The sequence below is a fragment of the Polypterus senegalus genome, chromosome 10 (genome assembly GCF_016835505.1).
Source record: "Polypterus senegalus isolate Bchr_013 chromosome 10, ASM1683550v1, whole genome shotgun sequence".
Taxonomy (NCBI): Eukaryota; Metazoa; Chordata; class Cladistia; order Polypteriformes; family Polypteridae; genus Polypterus; species Polypterus senegalus.
The window spans coordinates 89,187,920-89,209,543 of NC_053163.1; the positions used below are offsets into that span (position 1 = coordinate 89,187,920).

Consider the following 21,624-nt stretch of genomic DNA (forward strand, 5'->3'; position numbering starts at 1 on the left):
TTATGACGTCCAAACAGAATGGGTAGAGCCTGTTCTGGCCGTTGTGGTGGGGTTAGGTGTCCTCCCATTACAGCTTCTCAGGACTCTGTGTAAAGAAGAAGATATGAGTATAGTTGGCGACAGCCTCCCTTCTCGTCTCAGAGTGGTACTTCTTACTTCAGCAGGGCCAGGAATATGATCACCAGGTGTGCATATGTGACAATGTTTAAAATCACTGCTCCTGGGGATCCTTAAAGTAGTGATATGATTTAGGTTAACCTTGCTCAGATTCTTTATCTAGTTCCTTTAATGTTCCAGAAGACATTTGCAGGACCTTGCAGTTCACTTACTTTTTAAATTAAAACAGCCATGAATGTTGTTTGTTTTTCAATTGGATATAGATGTTCTTCCAATTAACGCATATAATAATATTCTAAAATACACTTTCCTGCATGACATTTTTCCCAGATTTTTAAAAAAGAGAGAAACAGAAGCAGAAATATACTGTGTAGTGTTCATTCTAAAAACTCTTACTGTTCATAGAGGCATATTTTTGTTATCACATTGTTTATTGTTATTTTATGTGCTGAAACAGGATTTTGCTTGAATTCAGTACTTCTGAGAAATTTGAGCATGCTGGTTAACTCTCTCTCTATAGCCTTTTTAATCGGTTTATAAATATGAGAGGCTCACTTTTGTCAGCAGAACTGGTTGCCAGCTTTATTAGTGCTGAACAGACAGATTCTTGTTAAATAATATTTAAAGAAGTTTTATAGTTAAAATAATAAGTTATACAGACGTTACCTGGAAATAGTATTACATTTTTATTTTAGCATAAGCAGAATGTAGAATGTTAAAACAGCAAATTCAGTCTCTATGATACGCTGGTGAATTTTGACAGAATTGTGGTGGTATAAATGGCACTTTGCAATAAACCTTTTTGGCTTATATGCCTGTGTTATGTCACCTAGAATTTTCCATGGAGTACAGCATCTTGAAAAACAATATAGCAATGTGGAAATATTGGAAATGCAAGGATGAAATACAGTAAGTAATACAATAAGGAATGTCTATCTCAAACACACTGTTACCAGGCACATTGCAGAATGCGCTTTTCATACAAAAAAATTAGAGAGTTCATAAACTAATACTACTAAAATATGGAAGATAAGGGCTGTGATACATTTTGCATATTTGTAGTTAGAGGTCCACAAGGGGAGAGAATGAGTCACATATCTTAAAATAGTTTTTTATTCCTAAACTTTCGACAACCTACCAGGTGTCATCATCAGAAGAAAATAATTAGACATACAGGAATCAAAGGCAGTCTTTTTTATTATTTGGATGTTCTTCTTTTTAAGCCTTCATATGCTGGGTTCAAGTCCAATTAGCTGTTAATGGCAAGAGCCAAGATTCAGCCAGCTCTCTGGCACTCTTGGTAGTGGCCCTGAATTTTATTTCACAGTGGCCCAGTTAAACATGTACCTGGTAGAACTTATAGTATGTGTGTAAATCGGAGATGTGTTAATCTGGGATCAAGATAGAGCAAAAACTGGCAAACACTTTACAGACTGTCCTTTTCAATGGCAAAAGCAGCAAATTGACAACAGAGACAAGAAACGCAGTTTACAGCCTTCAATGTAATGTATGGCCAGCGGTATACATGGGGCAAACATCTAAAATACTCGCAACACGTATACAGGAACATCACAATGGGGTCAGAAGGAAAGACAAAAAAAAACACAATTACCGATGTAAAATGATTAATGCCCCCACCCTGAAAGAAAATACTGAGATGTGAAAGAGTGCTTCATATAGGGGTTAAGTGTTGAATAGGTCACTTAATAGGTTGCTAGTCCTCAGTCATAGCATCCAATTAGTCGGGAGATGAGGATGCTAAACAGACAAGGTAAATGCAATAGGGATCTCGCTTTTATAATAAGGTTATAGTGGCTTAAACTATTGACCTCAAAGTGAAGAACTATAACATGTGACATGGGAAGCCACAGATAGTATTTAAATGGAAATCATCTCTCAGCATACATATTGCCTATAATATGACCCTATCTATACCTGGCATGATAACTGTAAATGTTAAGGAGACCTGAAATTCGTCATATTACTTCAAATTGTTTATCTATATCAGTATCTCTCTCTCTCTCTCTCTCTCTCTCTCTCTCTCTCTCTCTCTCTCTGTCTTTCTGTGTGTGTGTGCGCGAGTATGTGTTTATGTCAGTGGTGGCTGTAGCACAATGTCAAAGACAACATCAGTTTCTGAGAAGATTTGTTCATATGTGTTCAACATGAAAGCAAACTCAAAATCCTGTATCCTTAAGAAGCATTTGGCAGCATTAAGTGTCCCCTCCGCTACTGTGTCTAATACTCGATAATCTTTTCAAAAGTCTGCTGGAATCCATCATAGTTTTTCGCCACAGTGCTCACAATTCATGATTTAAAGTTCCACTAAGTAGGAGCTTTTCTGGGCAACCTTTGAACACCCTGTACACTCAAGAAAAGACATCCTCTTAGAAGAATTTGACAAAAAGAGTTGCTAAATATGTTCTGGATTCAGACAAGCATTTTTCCACCTGAGAAAACACCAGGGTTCAGTCTGTGTGCATAGTATTGTACAAACGGGGGGCTATTACTTTAACTTTAGCCTGAAATCCATTCAGAGAGGAAGCCATGACAGCAGCCCCATTATAGGTTTGAGCCACAAGTTTTTCTTTGTAAGTTTAGGCTTGCTATGTTTCATTTAGAATATCAAAGACAGACTCTGCATTACAGCCCCTGAAACATCAAAAATCCAACAAATTGCTGCTGAATTTGAAGTGCAGTATTGTCATACCGAACTATCACAAGCAGTTGGACATGACATGAAATGTCAGTTTTCACATCTACTTGCCATGCAAAAAAGGGACCAGTTTGAACCGGACCTTTAATTTCATTTAATCAACATCACTGGCTACAATAGCAGAAACCAAATCATTTTGAATGGAATTGAACATACCAGAAAACACAGAAGATGACTGGAAGTGTGTAGCCAAGCCAGTATCATATTTGGATAATGTTTCAGTGAATTCCCTGTAATTCCTCTTGTTAGCAGATTCACTACCTCATCATGCCCTCTGAATGCCATCTATTGACTGCCAAGCAGCAAAATGATGCCAATAAGACAGTTAAGAATGGCCCTGTTTTTTTTCATTGTTTCGTTGTGTTTGGCCACCTGAATACAAACACCACCGTTAACTGCATGTTCTACTCTGACCCTCCCAAGACAACTTAACTGTACACATGAACTTACTTGTTCATTGCTTTTCTTATGTCATTTGTATGTCTTGCCAAAATTAGCCAGATCCCCAAAACCCAATTTTGACCAAAAACCTTGACTTGTTTTCATTAAGAGACATGGCCAACGGTACATTTTCTTTGTCACAGCACTTCCAGTCAGCCAGCTCACCTTGTCATACCAGGAGAGTGGAAAAGACCAGTTATTTTTCCCTGAGTTTGGAATAAAATCAGTCTTGGTCATTGATCTGCCCTGCTGTCCTCATAAGGAAGACTTAGGAAAGGTCTTTGCCAAAATCAGATCAACAATATTAGCACTGTCTGCCATTATGCACAGTTAGCTAGCTGGCTGGCTAATTCCACCCCACCTAGTTTGAATTCAGAGATTCTGATCTTCCCTGGAAATTACATTTCAAAGCATTTGTCCAGTAATCATGTAGTAGTTTTGCTACACTGAAATCAACGCATATTCTGAAGTGCCATTGAAGTCCAGTGAAGCTGCACTTCAGTCGGTTTTAATGGATTGTTCTGCCATGGGAATGTATGAGAAACAAAATCAATTCAGACAACCTGCATGAAGTTATTGCTGATTTTGAAAGAACTAGCCATGAACTTGAACATTTTCTAGCAAGATCTTTGTAATAGCAATGTAAATACAACAGTACATTTTTGACAAATAAGAAAGCTAGAAAGGCTAAAAAGTTGAAATTTGGCAGGAAGGTGTTATCACAGTAGCTATCTGCTAAGAAAGGATATTTTAATATATCAGTATTTAGGGGTAGAAAAATACAATAAAAATTGTATATACCCCAAAACCTCAAAAATACCTTGGAAGATTTAAATGAAATTTAGTGATGTCGTAGAAAAAAGAAAAAAGGCCAACACATATTTTTTGTTTGTTGATATTTGTCATTAATAATGTTGTAGTGAGTGTGGCATTCTAATACTCTGTGGCTCCCATTTCACTTTCTATATATGAAGACAATCTGTAGAAGGGAAGTGAAAAAAGAGAAAAGTTCAGTGAAGCTCACAGAAGACACATCCATTCATCCATTAGCCAACCCGCTATATCCTAACTACAGGGTCACAGGGGTCTGCTGGAGCCAATACCAGCCAACACAGGGCGCAAGGCAGGAAACAAACCCTGAGTAGGGCGCCAGCCCACCATAGGCAGAAGACACATTTAGTAATTAAGTACTTGCCAGGTTCTGTGACTATGAGCATACTCAGTTTTGTGCATCTAATTCAATAAGAAAGATATTTAACATATATTACCTCTCCCCCCAACTTGTCAGCAACCTTGTGCAACTGCTGAAGTGGGGAATACAGTTCACATTTGCTAGTGTGCTGCTCCAGATGATTTTATCATCACTCACAAAATTTAAATAAGAGCATCAATAAAAGCACCATGTCATGAAAGGTAGCAACTGCTGCATTTTTTCTCCTCAATCACTTGAAAATATCAATTTCATTGGCTTACCGAATTCCAAGGTTATTTTAGAGCAGTGTTTCTCAAACTGTATGACCTTGAAACCCAGTTTTACCTTTTTGAAGACCCACAGATAGCATTTGAAGAAAGGAGGGTTTTCCCCCTCCTTGACTCGAGCATAATTGGAAGAACATAGGGAAGGGGGTGCCCTTGGTAAAACGAGCACAGTTAGAAACAGGGAAAAATATCATGCAATGTTTATGATAGCTTCGGTGGTCCAGGTTTGTGTTAATTTTGACAACAAATATGAGATTACAAAAAATTGATTGAGATTAATCCCAAAACCAGTTACACTACATTTTTTATGAATGCATAGTCTTGCACTTTTAACAAATCCAACACTCTTGTCCATCTGAATATTGTCAATAAGGTTGCAATATCAATGTTCAACATTAAGCACTTTTTGAAGATTTGAAGACAAAGAAAAAAGTGAATAAACTGATGGAGCCAAACCACAATTGAATAGAACAAAGTGCAATATTTTTTTCTGTTGCTGATAGAGATGTATTTTTTCAGAACGTGATAAGAAGAGAACAGGACAGTGCTTTTGAGAGAGTAAGGCTGGGTAACACAGTTAGTAACTGTTTATATGTTGTACACATGGTGAATGCAACATATACTATTTCCTAGCAGAAGGGTGAATCATGAATTGCAAGGTGTGGCTCTAGTGACCAAAAATAATTTTCATTCACTAAATTATAAACAGCAATGAATTAGTAAAAAAAGATTTGAGTAGCATAGATCAAGACTGACAGAAATCGGGAGTATCGAGCACAAAGAATATTCATGATAATATGCTGCAATATTAACGTGCATCACATTTCACTGTCAGACATTATTTATATTATATTTATAGAGCATACACTAACACTATGTTGTCTTCACTCAACCATCCACTCTGTGTGCTTTGTAACATGTTATCCCGTTCAGAGATATAGGGAGGTTGTAACACCATGGACAAGATGAGACAAGTCCACTACGCAGCACACTCGTGCACAGACCCACACTGTCCCCTACATGGCCACATTAGAGTAACCACTTGATGTTCATTGAAAAGCTTACAAAGGTAAATGAGCAAATGTTATTTTAAGTATAACAAATTGCACTGAGATTTTCAGACACCTACACAAACAGAGGAAATATCACATAATGTACTTAAGCACTATCCTGGAGTCAGTCCTAAATTATTGTAACCTTTCTGTCTGAGAGTTGTTGTCTTATATTATTTACAGAGTTAAGTAGTGTGCTGGCAGCAAGACAGATAGGTGTTTATTTAGAGATTTGTGACAAGATTCAGAATAGTATTAAACTAACTGCTCTGGGAAATTACCAGATTACAGCACCTTTATACAGCCACAATTGGTTGTACTGCAGTACATGACAGGCTAAGAAAAGTTATCTTACTTTCTGTTTTACTTTATGTATAAATTAGGCAATTATGACCTTTTGGGTTATACATTTTTTTGTATGAAAAATATGGACACAATATGGTTCCCAATAATCAAAATCTACAGGAATTGTGCTTGTCTTGCTATTAGTGTAATCATCACATCTCTGGCCAAAAGACAACTGCATGTGTGAACAGCTTAAGCAGTAACATTAGCAACTTGAGTGAACACTTTATTCAATTTCAGAGCATTATGGAACCGTTTATTGCAACATAATTTTTGGAATCTACATTAAGCAGGTTCTCTTAACATTGATTATTTCTACTAACACCATCAGGATGAGGATTACCTGATGGAAAATATCCCTGGGAAACGTTTATGTTCCTGGGAAACTTTTATCCTAAGTGGACACGTTTATTCTTTTGTTCCATTAATATTTACTTGTAATTCAGATGTCACATAGTGTCAAGATCTTTCAGAAAGTACAGTTGAAAATAAAAAGGTGAAATTAAAAGTATTCATGACATAGTATATTGCAAAGAAACAAATGTAAGGATGACCTTTTAGTACATTTGCATAGGCGTATAGTATGAGATGACAATATGGTAGAGTCAGGGTCAGTACATACTGTACAGAACACTCAAATTAATGAATATAGGTATAGCCTATTAAAATAAAAGAGGGAGTATGTAAACGTGATTTGAACCTGACCATTGATTTTGTGTGAAGAGAGTTATAAAACTAAAAGTAAATTAACACTGTTGGAGTAGTTGACTTGAAAATATTTTGCCTTCTTTCTTGCAGGTTTATATGTGCCAATCAGTGATATCAGATATTCTAGAGTTTATAGTAGCTGTACAAGTTAATATGTAGTTCTGAAAATAATACTACATTGTGCAAAAGCAGTTTTAATCAGGTTCATACAGTCCATGTCAGCACACTGGCAACATTTTGAAAGTAGTAAAAAAAAGAAAAATAGAAGAACATATTTGAAAAGTGAACAGCAATAATGCAGAAGGGGTCTAACTTTATTAGTGTTCTGTAAGTGGCAGAAGTATGCCTTGATGGCATAAGGAGATGTAATATTTTTATCTGTGTGATTTCAATTAAGTATGCTGGAGCAGAGATCTTTAGAGAAAAAGTCAAAGTTTTTGAGTCGAGTTGACCTGGATATCCCACAAGAAGTGGATCTGTACTCTTTATATTCAGGTATAGGGAGGTTAGATATCCATACACTGATGTCATCGAATTAGGCAGTATATTCGCTTGTAACTTGAATGTACCCAGAAATTGCCTTTATGTAGAACTGGCTGTCATCCCTGTATATGTGCTTGAGGCCTAGGTAGCCAATCAGATTTCCCAACGGCGTAATGCTAATACAGAAAATGGATAAAGAATCAATTGTGAACCTTGAGGTGTGCCACAGGAAAAAGACCACAAAGTGCTAAATCCCATGTACTTCGTCTGGTGTTGTAGTGGAGTGTTACGGTGAAAGGTATCAGGTTTTTTTTCTTTTCCAAAACATAATTGTGGGTAACTTGTTACTAGTATATCATTGACCCTTGCTTAAAATGTTTTACTACTAACTCTTTTACTTTGTTTCACCTGTAAACTGTTTGTCTTACTAAGGTTTGCAGTAACACCAAGCCGAGTTGGACAGACTGAGTCACCATATCTAGTGTGAACTGAGACCCGGACACAGGCAGACGGACAACATAGTTTCACCACACACCGTTTATTTTATAATATTATTTACAATAATTGTGCTCACGTGCACCCCCAGTGCCTCCAGCACTGTTCCCCCAACTGTCCAGGCCTCACAGTCCTTATGCCTTTCTTTTGGCGGCCTCCAGTCCAATCCACTAATGACTGGAGGGAGGCGGCCCCTTAAATGGGAACCCGGATGGGCTCCAGCTGCTTCCCGACACTCTCCTTTGGACACACCCCTGTGTGGCGGAAGTGCCGGCTGTGCACCCGGAAGCCGTCCGGGTGTCTCCTGTTCTCTTCCCCCCCAGCACTTCCTGGTGTGGCGGAAGTGCTGGGCTCCAGAGTTCCTCAGGCACATGGGTGCCGCCTGGCGGTGGCCACGGGCCCCTACAGGGTTGGGCTTCCAAGCCCTCTACCCGTGGCCCCCAGTACAACCAGGGCGATCGCCCCCTTGCAGTCTGGAGGAGGCACAAGCCCTCCTCTGGTCTTCCCCGGCCGGGGACCACACTAGATACTTTTAGGAAATATTTAAATACTTTCAAACACACATAGAAAGAATCACTTCCATGTGTCTTTGGTTGGTTTGTGTGTAATTTGCAAGTAGGCTGCTCCCAGTACATTCCTTGTATGAGATACCTGGGGGCATGTGCGATACAAATCCGCAACACATCAAATGTTTTACTTCAATCTAGTGAAGCCATAGGGTTTAATTTTGTCCACCCATATTGATCTGCAGCTCATCCTTTTGAGGAGAGTCAGCCTAGCAACCCTGTGTGGTACCTTCAATCCCATTAATTTGGTTCTTTCCTTATGTTTATCAACAAAAGTAATGATGGTTATATATACTTAAAGTATGTCTGTCTCACAGTTGCTTCTACCTTCACCTCTGTGGTGTCACCTTATGTACTGCAGGAACATGAGATAAATTGTACTTTTTGGGGTCTAGAGGATAATGAAAGACTATTGAGTATATATATAAAATTCATCTTTGTTCTTATACTAGTTTAAACAGTCTAAGAGAAATTTTCACAATAAAGCCACCTTCTGTAGATAATTTAAATACTTTGTTTCTGTGGGTAAATATGTTGTTTGCTCACCATTATCCGTTTCACATGGTCAGCTTACCAAGTTAACATAGACAATTTTATAACATAATCGTAGAAGGAACTTCAGAAGTCTTCATGTCCTCATACCTCCATCTCCACAAAAAAAAAGCCCATAACATCATAAAGGACACCTCACACCCTGGACACTCCCTATTCGAACTGCTGCCATCAGGCAAACGGTATAGAGCAATACATGCAAGGACAAATAGACTCAAACATAGTTTTTACCCAACTGCAATAGCACGTCTCAATGCCACTAAAAGCAGATAATGGTCACATAACAGCTATATGAATTATGCACTGACTTATGCAATTTGCACTACTGAATGTTTGTCTATAATGTTTGTTTAGATTCACTCTTTTTTTTATAGATGTGATAATTTGCACTACTGAATGTTTGTTTATAATGTTTGTTTATATTCTACTCGTTTTTTTATATATGTGATAATGCACTGACCAGAGACATCTTCCAATTTCGTTGTACCTGTGACAATGACAATAAAGATCATTCATTCATTCACTAAATCTTGTGCAGCTCCATTCAAAAGTTAGAGTTATACACAAAAAAATTGCTTGTATGTATGATAGCAATTATCATGAAAATATTATTTTGCTTACCTTTAATACCACCAGCAGTCTTTCAACCCCTTGTGACCTTTTTATGCTCTTCAGCTTGCAGTGAGATTTCCATCCATTGTAATAATCTAAATTGGGTAGTTATCTCCTTCATTTCAACACAGGACAGAATCCTAAGGTGAAATCTCCAACATCATCTTCTAGTTTCTTCCTAAGAATTAGTTTGCTGGGTTTCATCTGCAAAATGTATGAATAAGTGTTTATAAACTTTTAATAAGTGTAAGGTCTCATATGTGTACCGAGGCTTAATTGTTACTTTTTATTTGCAGGTAATAGTAGACACACCTACCAGTCCTGTTACCAGTGGTTTGCCCCTGTTCTTTGTAATCACAGTCACAGCCATTAAACAGGTGAGTTATATCTTTTCAGTTCCTAGTTTAAAAGCAGACCTATAGAACGCCTTGTTTTTTTTGGGGGTATTTGTAAAGCTCAGAAATTTTGGAAATATACACAGAATAGCATTATAAACTAATCCAATTTAGAGATGCAGGGAAGAAATGTCTACTGCAGAACAGTGGACACAAGGCAGAGAATGTCCTAGTTGTCTGTAGTTCTTTGCTAGGCTCACTTGTGCACAGACTCGCATGGGAAAATTCAAATCACCAATTAAACTAATATGAATGTTTTTCAGGAAGGGTCATGGTAGGGATAGTGGAGTACACAAATAAAGTGTCCTGGGTTTGAACCCCATGCTCAGCTATTGCTCATGTGGAAATTACACATTTTCTTAATACTTATATGGTAAAATATACTGTGCACACTTACAAACACATATACATGTATGTATTTATGTGGTTGTGTTTAAGATATCAAATAATTATTAGGTCATTTCTTTGTTCAGTTTGCTTCTCCTTGTTTTTGTTTTTTCCTTTTATTTGCTCTGCACTTAACAGCTGCAGTCGATTCCTGAGATCCTTCTATCAAGCCTCTGTACAATTAGTAAAAAGCCTATGTGATTAGGTATCCAGGCAACACAGAAATTTATTTTAAAATCTTTCTTTGTGGTTCACAGTGTGGCACTTCCCTTCGGTTTAGTTTGTTTTACGAATGCATGCGTTTTACTTCTACAGTAGTTTGCATATATTTTCAGGTTTTTTTCTTTTAAAACAAAGGCTTATCTCATATTTCAAGTTATGTTGTTATGCATGCAGGTCACACCATTCCACATTACGGAGTATTTTAATAATCCACAAATGTTAATTGTACTGAGGATTTTTCAAAGGACATCACATATTTATATTTACCCATCCATTTTCTAATCTGCTAATCTAATTCAGGAGTGATGCCTTTCTCAGCAGTACTGGGCAAAACCAACCTTGGATGAGGTTTAAAGTGTCCAGTTAGCTTAGCCCGTATATCAATATCTTTAAGATATTGGATGAACACCAAAGTGACTAGAGGAAAACTGCCACAGAAAGGAGGTGACAGTGCAGACGCTACACAGGCACTGCTCAAAGCTGGAATTTGAATGCAGGAGTTTATATTAAGATATAAAAAAAAAAGATAGAGTGAACCATTACTATTAGGAAAGTAACTAGGTGATGTTAAATTTCTCTTCACTAGAAGTAATCAAAGTGAAGCTTACCTTGGAATTTATTCGAACCAGACCAGGCCAAAAAAGTATTCATATGTAATGCAAAATCATAGTTGAAAAAAGCAAGCTATTGGGTCAAAAAATTTTAGAAGAGAAAATAACACTGGGGCGGCACGGTGGTGCAGTGGTAGCGCTGGGACCTGGGTTCGCTTCCCGGGTTCTCCCTGCATGGAGTTTGCATGTTCTCCCTGTGTCTGTGTGGGTTTCCTCCCACAATCCAAAGACATGCAGGTTAGGTGGATTGGCAATTCTAAATTGGCCCTAGTGTGTGCTTGGTGTGTGGGTGTGGGTGTGTTTGTGAGTGTCCTGCGGATTGGTTCCTGCCTTGTGCCCTGTGTTGGCTGGGATTGGCTCCAGCAGAACCCTGTAACCCTGTGTTTGGATTCAGCGGGTTAGAAAATGGATGGATGGATGAAAATAACACTAAATAATTAAAAAGAGTCATAAAGTTAATATGGTACAAGAGAGCCAAAAATTTAACTTTTAAATATGTGATATGTACAGTATCTCAATGTTCTCTCAGTAGGGTCGCACAGTGATAGTGCTACTACCTTGTAAGAAGGCGACCAGATTTCAAGTTCTAGGTGCTCCTTATATGAAGTTTGTATGTTCTCACCATTTTTGTGTTGGTTTCATCTGGGTGCTCTTTTTTTCTGTTACAGTCCAAAGATATGAAGGATAGGTGAATTGACCCTGTTGTGTATGTGGGTGTGTGTGTGTTTACAGTATGTAACCTGCAGTAGCTTGGTGCATTTTTAGGGATTGTTTCTACCTTGTGCGAAGCACATGCTGGGATAGTCTCATTCTTTCTTGTGACCAAATGCTGGATAAGTGAGTTTACAAAATGACTGGATGAGTAGATGTTCTGCCAAATATGTATGAAGGCCAGGAAGGCACATTTTAATTTAAAGCAAAAAAATAATCTTCAATATTAACTAAAATCTTGAGTGTTATTCTGCCTAAAGAGTAAAATCCCTTTTTGCCAGAACAGTGGAGTGTTACCTAGCATCATTAATTCGTCCATCGTAACACCTTTTCTGTTCCAAATTAGATTACAGTTTTAAACTTTAGATCTTATGTTGTATTAATGCTATCAAAAGCCCATGTATAGGCATAGAAGGTAATGTTCAGATGTGTGTAATACAAAATAAAATAAATATATAGAGCCACACTGTTGATGTGGTGTGTTGTCTGCCCTAGCACAGTTCAGTACCCAGATGCTGAAAATCTTCACTTATAATTCCCACATTTCACCAATGTTTCCCTACATGCAGTATATGGATGCTATGTTACTCCCATACTACATGCCCAGGGAGTACACACATGCAATGGCTATTGTTGTTTACATCCCTCCATCGGCAAACACAATGACTACATATGACATCATCCATTCAGTCCCCACGAGAATCCAGATGAAACACCTGGATGCTTTCATCCTCATTTCTGGATATTTTATAATCACGTTTCCCTGAACAGAATGCTTAGTACCTTTATCCAGTTTGTGAATTGTCCCACCAGAGAGAATAAAATACTGGATTTAATGTTTGCTAATATTAAAGAGCCATACAGTTCCACAACTATTCCTCCTCTGGGTAGATTGGACCAAAATCTGGTGTACCTTCTTCACCTTTATGTGCCACTTGTTTAGATGCAGTTAGCCACTGTCAAGGCCGTGATGGTGTTGTCAAAGGAAGCCTCAGCTCAGCAGGACTGTTTAAAGGCAAATGACTGGGATGTTCTTTGCAAGCCACATTTAGAGGACATTGATTACCTCTCAGACTATGTCACAGAATGCATCAACTTCTGTGTGGACTAGACTGTGCCTTTCAAACCTGTATGCTGCTTCCCTAAAACAAGTCATGGGTTATCAATGACATTAAAACCCTTCTGAATAAAAAGTAGAGAGCATTTAGGTCCAGTGACAGAGAGGCAATGAAGAGGATACAGAAACAGTTGTCCATTAAAATTAAATAGGGGAGGGACAGCTATAGGATAAATCTGGAGGAACAACACCAGAGTGGTGTGGAATGGTAGGAGGACAATCACTGGCTTTAATCCCAGCTGCCTGGGTGACAAAGAAAATGGCAATGAGTTTCAGCAGTGTTTTAACAGGTTTGACAACATGCCTCAGCCCACCCTACCCTGCAGCTCTCCCTCTGTGACTGACACTGTACACCTGGATACCACCATTGGTGCCTCGTTTGCTCACTTTTCCCTCCCTAACCCCTCATTACAATGCAAGGGGTGTGTAAAATCACTGCATCCTACACCTTACTGATTGAACCCACCTCCACCCCCTCTTCTGTCTACAACGCTTATACAAGCTAACCATCTCTCACTTTCATTCATTCTGCCAAGTGGTGCTGCTAGAGATTTTTAACATGAACCTGAGAATTCAAAAGGTGCCAGTTCTATGGATACACATTGTCTGGTTTCTGCACCAAATAATACACATCCTAGTGCCCCATCTGACTACAGTCCAGTGGCTCTCACAGCGCATACAATGAAAGTTTTTGGGAGAGTGGTCTTTGCCCCCAGGTTAGGTCAGCATTGCACCCCATCGCACTGTTCCTACAGTCACCTAGACATATCAGGAGGAACTCTTAGGATTATGTTTCTTTGTGCTTTTGACATTAGCCAGCCAGCAAGACTGGGTAGTAAGCTGTTGGCAATGCAGGTGGATGCTCTCTTAGTTTCACGAATCATGGACTCTCCGACTGGAAACCCGCAATATGTGCAGCTACAGGACTGTGTAGCACTAGTGCTCTATAAGGGACAGTTCTGTCACTGTTTCTTTTCGCCTTGTATACTATGGCTTTTAGCTACAACACAGAGGGCTGCCATCTGCAGAAATTCTCAGATGACTCTGCAATAGTCTGAAGTATCAGGCATGGTGATGAGGCAGAATATAGGAAGGTTGCGAACAGTTTTATTGACTGGTGTGAGTTGAATCAGCTGCAGGTCCACACCAGAATTGGAGGTGGATTTACGATTTAAGATCATGATCAGTTACTCCCCTTCTATTACGGGTGTGGATGTGATGATTGTTCAGGAATAAAAGCATCTGGGGGTGTATATGAACAGTAAGCTAGAAATTATTGGCTGTACAGTATATAAGGGTCAAAGTAAGCTGTATTTCCTATGAAGACTAGGATATTTTAGGATGTGCAACACTATGCCATGAATGTTTTATGAGTGTGTGGTTGCCAGTGCCTTTTTTTTGCTGTGGCATGTCTGAGATGGGGTGGCACGGTGGCGCAGTGGTAGTGCTGCTGCCACACAGTAAGGAGACCTGGGTTTGCTTCCCGCGTCCTCCCTGCGTGGAGTTTGCATGCTCTCCCTGTGTCTGCGTGGGTTTCCTCCGGGTGCTCTGGTTTCCTCCCACAGTCCAAAGACATGCAGGTTAGGTGCATTGTCGATCCTAAATTGTCCCTAGTGTGCGCTTGTTGCGTGTGTGTGTGTCCTGCGGTGGACTGTTGCCCTCCCCGGGATTTGTTCTTGCCTTGCACCCTGTGTTGGCTGAGATTGGTTCCAGCAGACCCCTGTGACCCTGTATTAGGATATAACTGGTTGGAGAATGACTGACTGTCTTAGCTGCATGAAAATGGCAGACATTAAGAGGCTAAACAAACTAATTCAGAAGGCTGGCTCTGTGGTAGGAGCAAAACTGTGCAGCTTGGAAACTGTGGCACATCAGAGAATGTTGTCTCATCTTCAGTCTTTTATTGAAAATGCTAATCACCCGCTTCATTGTTTTGTGTTTGGACAGAGGAGCGTTTTCAGCAGTAGACTGACAAGCATAAAGTGCTCCACTGAACTTCACAGAAAATCCTTCCTTCCCACAGCCATCAGACTCTATAACTCCTCTTCTGGTCAATCATCCATACTATAAGCGGTTCCCTTTTCTTTTAATGGATATCCCAGTACATTTTCAGCTACTTATACAGTATATGCAATAACTTGTATGTTCTTCTCATGTGAACATTGTTTTGTTCTCAGAATGTGAGATATTTCACTTAATGTGCAATATTATTATGTGAAATACTCCAAGTTCAGGGTGCTGTTACTGTTTAGTATATTTGGGATTTTGTAAGATACTAACTTGCATAGTATTTATTGTATTTCATTCACAATGTACCTGTAGAGATTTGTGAATGAGGATTTATTGTTCTTATTGTACAATAAATTGTACTTTGCAGATTGTGGGTGGCGCTTTTTAGTACTGAGAAAAGCGCTATAAATGTAATGAATTATTATTATTATTACTGTATTTTGATATTTATATTCTATTTTTATTTTATATGCTTATTTTTTTAAAGTTGCTCTTAGTGTTACTTGTGCCTTTGTCTATTTGTAAAGTTGTAACATAAATATTTTCCCCCAGGATTAATAAAGTTTTTCTTATTCTGATATGTCTTGTTCAATGTAATAACTGAGAGGTTAGTAAACTATGACTGAAACAGACATGTGTGAATAAACCGCACCATAAACCTGTATTACTGTTGTAACAGAAAACAGAGACTTTATACAAGCATTCTAAATTAGAATGTGACAATGTTAAAATAAACTACCTCTGAATCGAATTTAAAGAATTAGTAACACAGTGAAGGCAATGAAAAAACTATGCATTTTGGAGGAACTATTTAATGTGCAAGACTTCCCTCAGTATCCTGCCTAATCTTTGAGGAGTACTTTAGACAATACTAATCCAATGCAGGAAAATTATGTCCGCACTTCCTCTGTATTTTAACATACCAGTGTCTTTATGAATTCAGACATGTTTATGCATCATTATCTACCATTTCTGTGTATGGTTTACTGTATTTGGAGATGATTGATGTAATATGTGCATCTAAAGTCTTAAAATAACCTAGACTTTGTTGCCAGTGTCTTTATTTTAATATATACACCTTTTTTGTTTTAACCTTGTAATTGCTGCCATACAAGGTGTTTGTGTTATTACTTTGTCACATATGACTGAATATTTCTTCTGTCCTCCTTTCAGGGCTATGAAGATTGGCTCAGACATAAAGCTGATAATGAGGTGAACAAGTACCCTGTCACTGTACTTGAAAATGGCAAGAGAAATCGCAAAGAAAGCAAGAATATCAAGGTAATGAGTCTTTCAAGCAACAGGACTGTACTGGCTGCTTCTGTTGTCTCTCACCCTTATTACGTTGCCATCTCTTTTTGTTTCACACTTTGCAAATCTATGATGCACCCAATGTTTATTTTTGGACAAAGCATACAATCTGCTCGGGTGTCTATATCAAACTAAAAGCTGTTCCAAATATTTTAGTGCATTTTGGATTTCAAATAGCTCATCAAATTCTGTGTATGCTTGTGTCCAGTGAAGGTAAATGACTTTTGACTTTGTGTTTTTGAGAAAGCCAGGTATCAAATTTTAGAATTCTTTATGCCATTTAAGTTGCAGCTTGCTTGTGAAGGGTAGGATATACGTGTATGACCCTGAATCAGTATCTTACCTTTTAGTATTTATTTCTTCACACTAAGTATTTAATGCCTTTATACTTTGTTGTTGCATTTTTAATATGTATTTATTTATGATTTGCAGTGTAAATCAATCTACAAAGATAGAAGATCTCATTTGATTACATTTTTTAGAACTTCATATCTACAAATAGGATGCCTTGTAATTTCAGTACCTAGTGCTTGTTTTTGGGATATTTACTTGGAGATAGTTGCTTATTCTTAAGAAGTCTACTAGGAGATGCCGTGAATACAAATAAAAATTGCAATGCATCAGGCTGAATAACACAATATACAGTATATTATATAGTATGTAATTTGGTTTTCTATTGTTTGTTATTTGGCTGGACTTCTGTTCAGCTATGCAATGAAGTAACACTTCAAGTAAATTCTAACAGAATGATTGCACTTATGTGTCTGAAACAAAAACTGATTTACATCTTTAAAACAGAAAACAGAGACTCTGCTGTAATTGTCTTATTTGATCCATCTGAATTTGATTGGTTAATGTTTTGAACAAGAAAAAAACTCTAGAGTTACTTTTTGCCAAAATAGTTTTATAATTGTATATGAAACATTGTTCTTTTTCCATAAAAAGCTTGTGGTTCACACTGCTGCTTAGTATGGATCAGAAGTTTTTGCATGATCCTAGTACACTTCTCATTGGCATTAGATTAATAAATATTGGCCTTTTTAATATTGTAACACTTTTTAATAGCTTTTTTATTTTTATGTGAATACAGTTGTGCTTGAAAGTTTGTGAACCCTTTAGAATTTTATATATTTCTGCATAAATATGACCCAAAACATCATCAGATTTTCACTCAAGTCCTAAAAGTAGATAAAGAGAAACCAGTTAAACAAACGAGACAAAAATATTATATTTGGTCATTTATTTATTGGGGAAAATTATCGAATATTACGTATTTGTGAGTGGCAAAAGTATGTAAACCTCTTGGATTAGCAGTTAGTTTGAAGGTGAAATTCGAGTCAGGTGTTTTCAATCAATGGGATGACAATCAGGTGTGAGTGGGCACCCTGTGTTATTTAAAGAACAGGAAACTATCAAAGTCTGCTCTTCACAACACATGTTTGTGGAAGTGTACCATGGCACAAACAAAGGAGATTTCTGAGGACCTCAGAAAAAGAGTTGTTGATGCTCATCAGGCTGGAAAAGGTTACGAAACCATCTCTAAAGAGTTTGGACTCCACCAATCCACAGTCAGACAGATTGTGTACAAATGGAGGAAATTCAAGACCATTGTTACCCTCCCCAGGAGTGGTCGACCAACAAAGATCACTCCAAGAGCAAGGCGTGTACAGTAATAGCCAGCGAGGTCACAAAGGACCCCAGGATAACTTCTAAGCAACTGAAGGCCTCTCTCACATTGGCTAATGTTCATGTTCATGAGTCCACCATCAGGAGAACACTGAACAACAATGGTGTGCATGGCAGGGTTGCAAGGAGAAAGCCATTGCTCTCCAAAAAAAACATTGCTGCTCGTCTGCAGTTTGCTAAAGATCACATGGACAAAGCAGAAGGCTATTGGAAGAATGCTTTTTAGACGGATGAGACCAAAATAGAACTTTTTGGTTTAAATGAAAAGCGTTATGTTTGGAGAAAGGAAAACACTGCATTCCAGCATAAGAACCTTATCCCATCTGTGAAACATGGTGGTGGTAGTATCATGGTTTGGGCCTGTTTTGCTACATCTGGGCCAGGGCGGCTTGCCTTCATTGATGGAACAATGAATTCTGAATTATATCAGAGAATTCTAAAGGAAAATGTCAGGACATCTGTCCATGAACTGAATCTCAAGAGAAGGTGGGTCATGCAGCAAGACAGCGACCCTAAGCACACAAGTTGTTCTACCAAAGAATGGTTAAAGAAGAATAAAGTTAATGTTTTGGAATGGCCAAATCAAAGTCCTGACCTTAATCCAGTCGACATGTTGTGGAAGGAAATTAAGCGAGCAGTTAATATGAGGAAACCTACCAACATCCCAGAGTTGAAACTGTTCTGTGTGAAGGAATGGGCTAAAACTCCTCCAGGCTGATGTGCAGGACTGATCAATAGTTACCGGAAACGTTTAGTTGCAGTTATTGCTGCAACGGGGGGTCACACCAGATACTGAAAGCAAATGTTCACATACTTCACTACAAATGTGTAATATTCAACCATTTTCCTTACTAAATAAATGACCAAGTATAATAATTTTGTCTCATTAGTTTAACTGGTTTCTCTTTATCTACTTTTAGGACTTGAGTGAAAATCTGATGATGTTTTAGGTCATATTTATGGAGAAATATAGAAAATTCTAAAGAGTTCACAAACTTTCAAGCACAATTGTATAACTTATGAAACTATTAAAGATTGTTAAGTATATTGCTCAAATTCCAGTATTTGTCTGTAAACTGTAAACTGAAATTACAAAATCTAGAATCAATTGAAATAGTTTTAATATGTAAAAAATATTACTGATTAATCATAAAAATGGACACATCTCCACACCTAAGTACAGCAATGCAAACAAATGTTTTCAATCTAAGTGTGTAAATAACTGATCTGAAAGAGGAGTAGAGAGAAATAAAGAATTTTATACTCTGCAGCCAAGTTATTTGCTATAGTGCTGGAGTATTTGTGACGGATAAACTTCAAGGCTGGCTCCTTCCCAATATAATAAATGCTGTCTTTTACACGTGATGCTGTGTGCTGTGATCCCACACAGTTATTGACTTTCCTTCTTCCTACTCATGAACTACCAATATTTTCAGACCAACTGTTCACACTTAGTAATACTGTGGTTATGGACTGGTTTTACAGAGTCTACCTGGCACCCTTTTCAAACTCTATATTATTATAGTTGGACTTTTGGATTTGGGAGAAAGGGGAATCATGGCAACAACAGCATTGCTTCAGGGCACTAGGCGGTGCTTCTTATTTGGTTTGGTTACCATAGGACCCATGTTTGCTGCTATCCTCAACACGACATCTAAGTTGTGCTCTGTAAATGGAGGATTGATCGAGTTGGTTGCTGTTGGTTTATTTTGTGTATATGTTATTTAAACTATGGGAGCCTGACACGGGGCTGTGGGATGTTCAGGTGGTTGGGGCATATTTTCGAAACAAAATTAGAGTGAAAGATGGTGTATAATGGATTTGCAGAAAGAGCTTGTGAAGGAGTTATATGGCTTTGAAGTTATTATCAGGAGTTTGCTGGCTGCTATGCGTTTCCATTATCATTCTATTTTTGCATTCTTTCCCTTGTTCATTTTTTCACCATAACTAATAATATTATGTCTGGAAACATTAAGAGCCTTGATTTTTGGTCCACGGTTTATCAGTGTGTTGGATTAGCTCTTATTATTACTGCATAGCTGGGACAGCTTTCTTAGCAACCAAACTTGTCAGCTACCAAGAAAGAGACACTTTAAAGTTGTATCCTTCTTGTTTGCTTGGTGCCGAGAATTTGGTGTGTTCATTTTTATTAGGGAAGACTTGGGCAAGTGTTGCATTGGTTTCTGCTATTTGTTATCAAATCTAAGGAGTAGTAAGCTAGCATGTATCTTAGTACTATATATACAGTACTTCCCCAGACTGACCTGCAAATGTGTTAAGTACCAGTATTATGGGATCCCTGTTGGTACTGACACTAATGCCATAATTATGTCTCATTTAGATAGAGCCCTATTCTTATTTTCACATATTATCCTTATTCCACATTTTCATTATGCCATGTTTATACAGATCTAACATCTATTATACTTTTTGCGTACTCAATTCCTCTGCTAGAGAATTCCCTTTCCTTTTCATATCACAACACAATCCTGTACTGATCAGGTACATTTTTTTCTCCAACTCGTCTACCATTTGTTAAAGATTCTTTTCCTTTACCTCTCTTTCTGTGCAGTAGTGCTTCACTGTGTAACTTTACCTCTCCATACCTTTTCTCCTCTGCTCCACTGTCTAATTAAACAATAAGCCATTATGGAGACTGCTTGTTGGCTCTCAGTAGACAGCTCTGGGGTTTTAAATTGAATCCTCAATCTCTGTTTTAGTGAAAATGCACCCCCTTGTGGTTGATAAGAAGTATGAATTGTGCATTTCTAACACCAGAACTAAGGTCCATGCGTTGTTGATTCAGATGGCAGAGTTTCAGATTCACTGCATAAATACTTGTTATTATATATCTGGGAAAAATCCAAGCAAATTACTAATTCTGAGACTTTGAAAGAACAACTCTTGTCACATTACTCATACTATCAAATCCTCATCTATTGTTGAATTTCTAATGCCTCCACTAAATTAAGTTACTGCTACAGTCAGAAAACTGTTGCACATGATCCACTTTGCCATTTTTGTTCCCCTAGTCTACTCCGTACCTTTCTCCTCATGGTTTCGTACTGCCATCTGGCTTAATCCAGAAAATTCCTCTTTGATTCATGCTAGTAAAGTCTAAAATTTCTTATGGGGGGACTGCTAGATATCTACCTCTTACAATCTGTTGAGCGAAGCCGGCATTTCTTATATTGGGGAAGGGCACCACCTTTAATTTATTTACTTGAGTCAGTCTTCACAGCTTTTTTGGGTGTCTGTTACCCTATGCTCTATATTATTTTCAATAGACCTTGAGATGTGTATGATTTGTGAGTATTAAAGTAAAAGAAGCAGATTTCTAAGTAGACTTCAATTAGATCCAAAAAGATAACACTGAGAATTTAATTGAGATATGGAAAGCTAAGACTCATTAGCACTACATTAGCACTAAAGCACTATAGCAGCACTTGTTCATAGTTCAAGTCCATAATTTTGGACAAAGAACTAGTGGTGGTACACTGTAGTTTATATGCAAGTCTTCATGATGTGAACTGTGATGCCTCCTGGGAGCTGGTTAACTAGCAAATACGCAGTATTTTCTAGCAGTTGCTCAAACAGTAAAATGGCGG

The 21,624-nt window shown here is 38.0% G+C and overlaps 1 protein-coding gene across 5 annotated transcripts in view; it reads left to right on the top strand.

Annotated features, from left to right (window-relative positions):
• The window catches only part of atp11c (ATPase phospholipid transporting 11C), a 266,736-nt gene that overhangs the window by 127,447 nt on the left and 117,665 nt on the right, over positions 1-21,624 (top strand). For all 5 annotated transcript variants that reach the window (XM_039766150.1, XM_039766151.1, XM_039766152.1 and 2 more), the window contains exons 4-5: positions 9,863-9,943; positions 16,193-16,300. In XM_039766150.1, the coding sequence (XP_039622084.1) occupies positions 9,863-9,943; positions 16,193-16,300 (189 nt within the window). The remainder of the gene's footprint in view (positions 1-9,862; positions 9,944-16,192; positions 16,301-21,624) is intronic.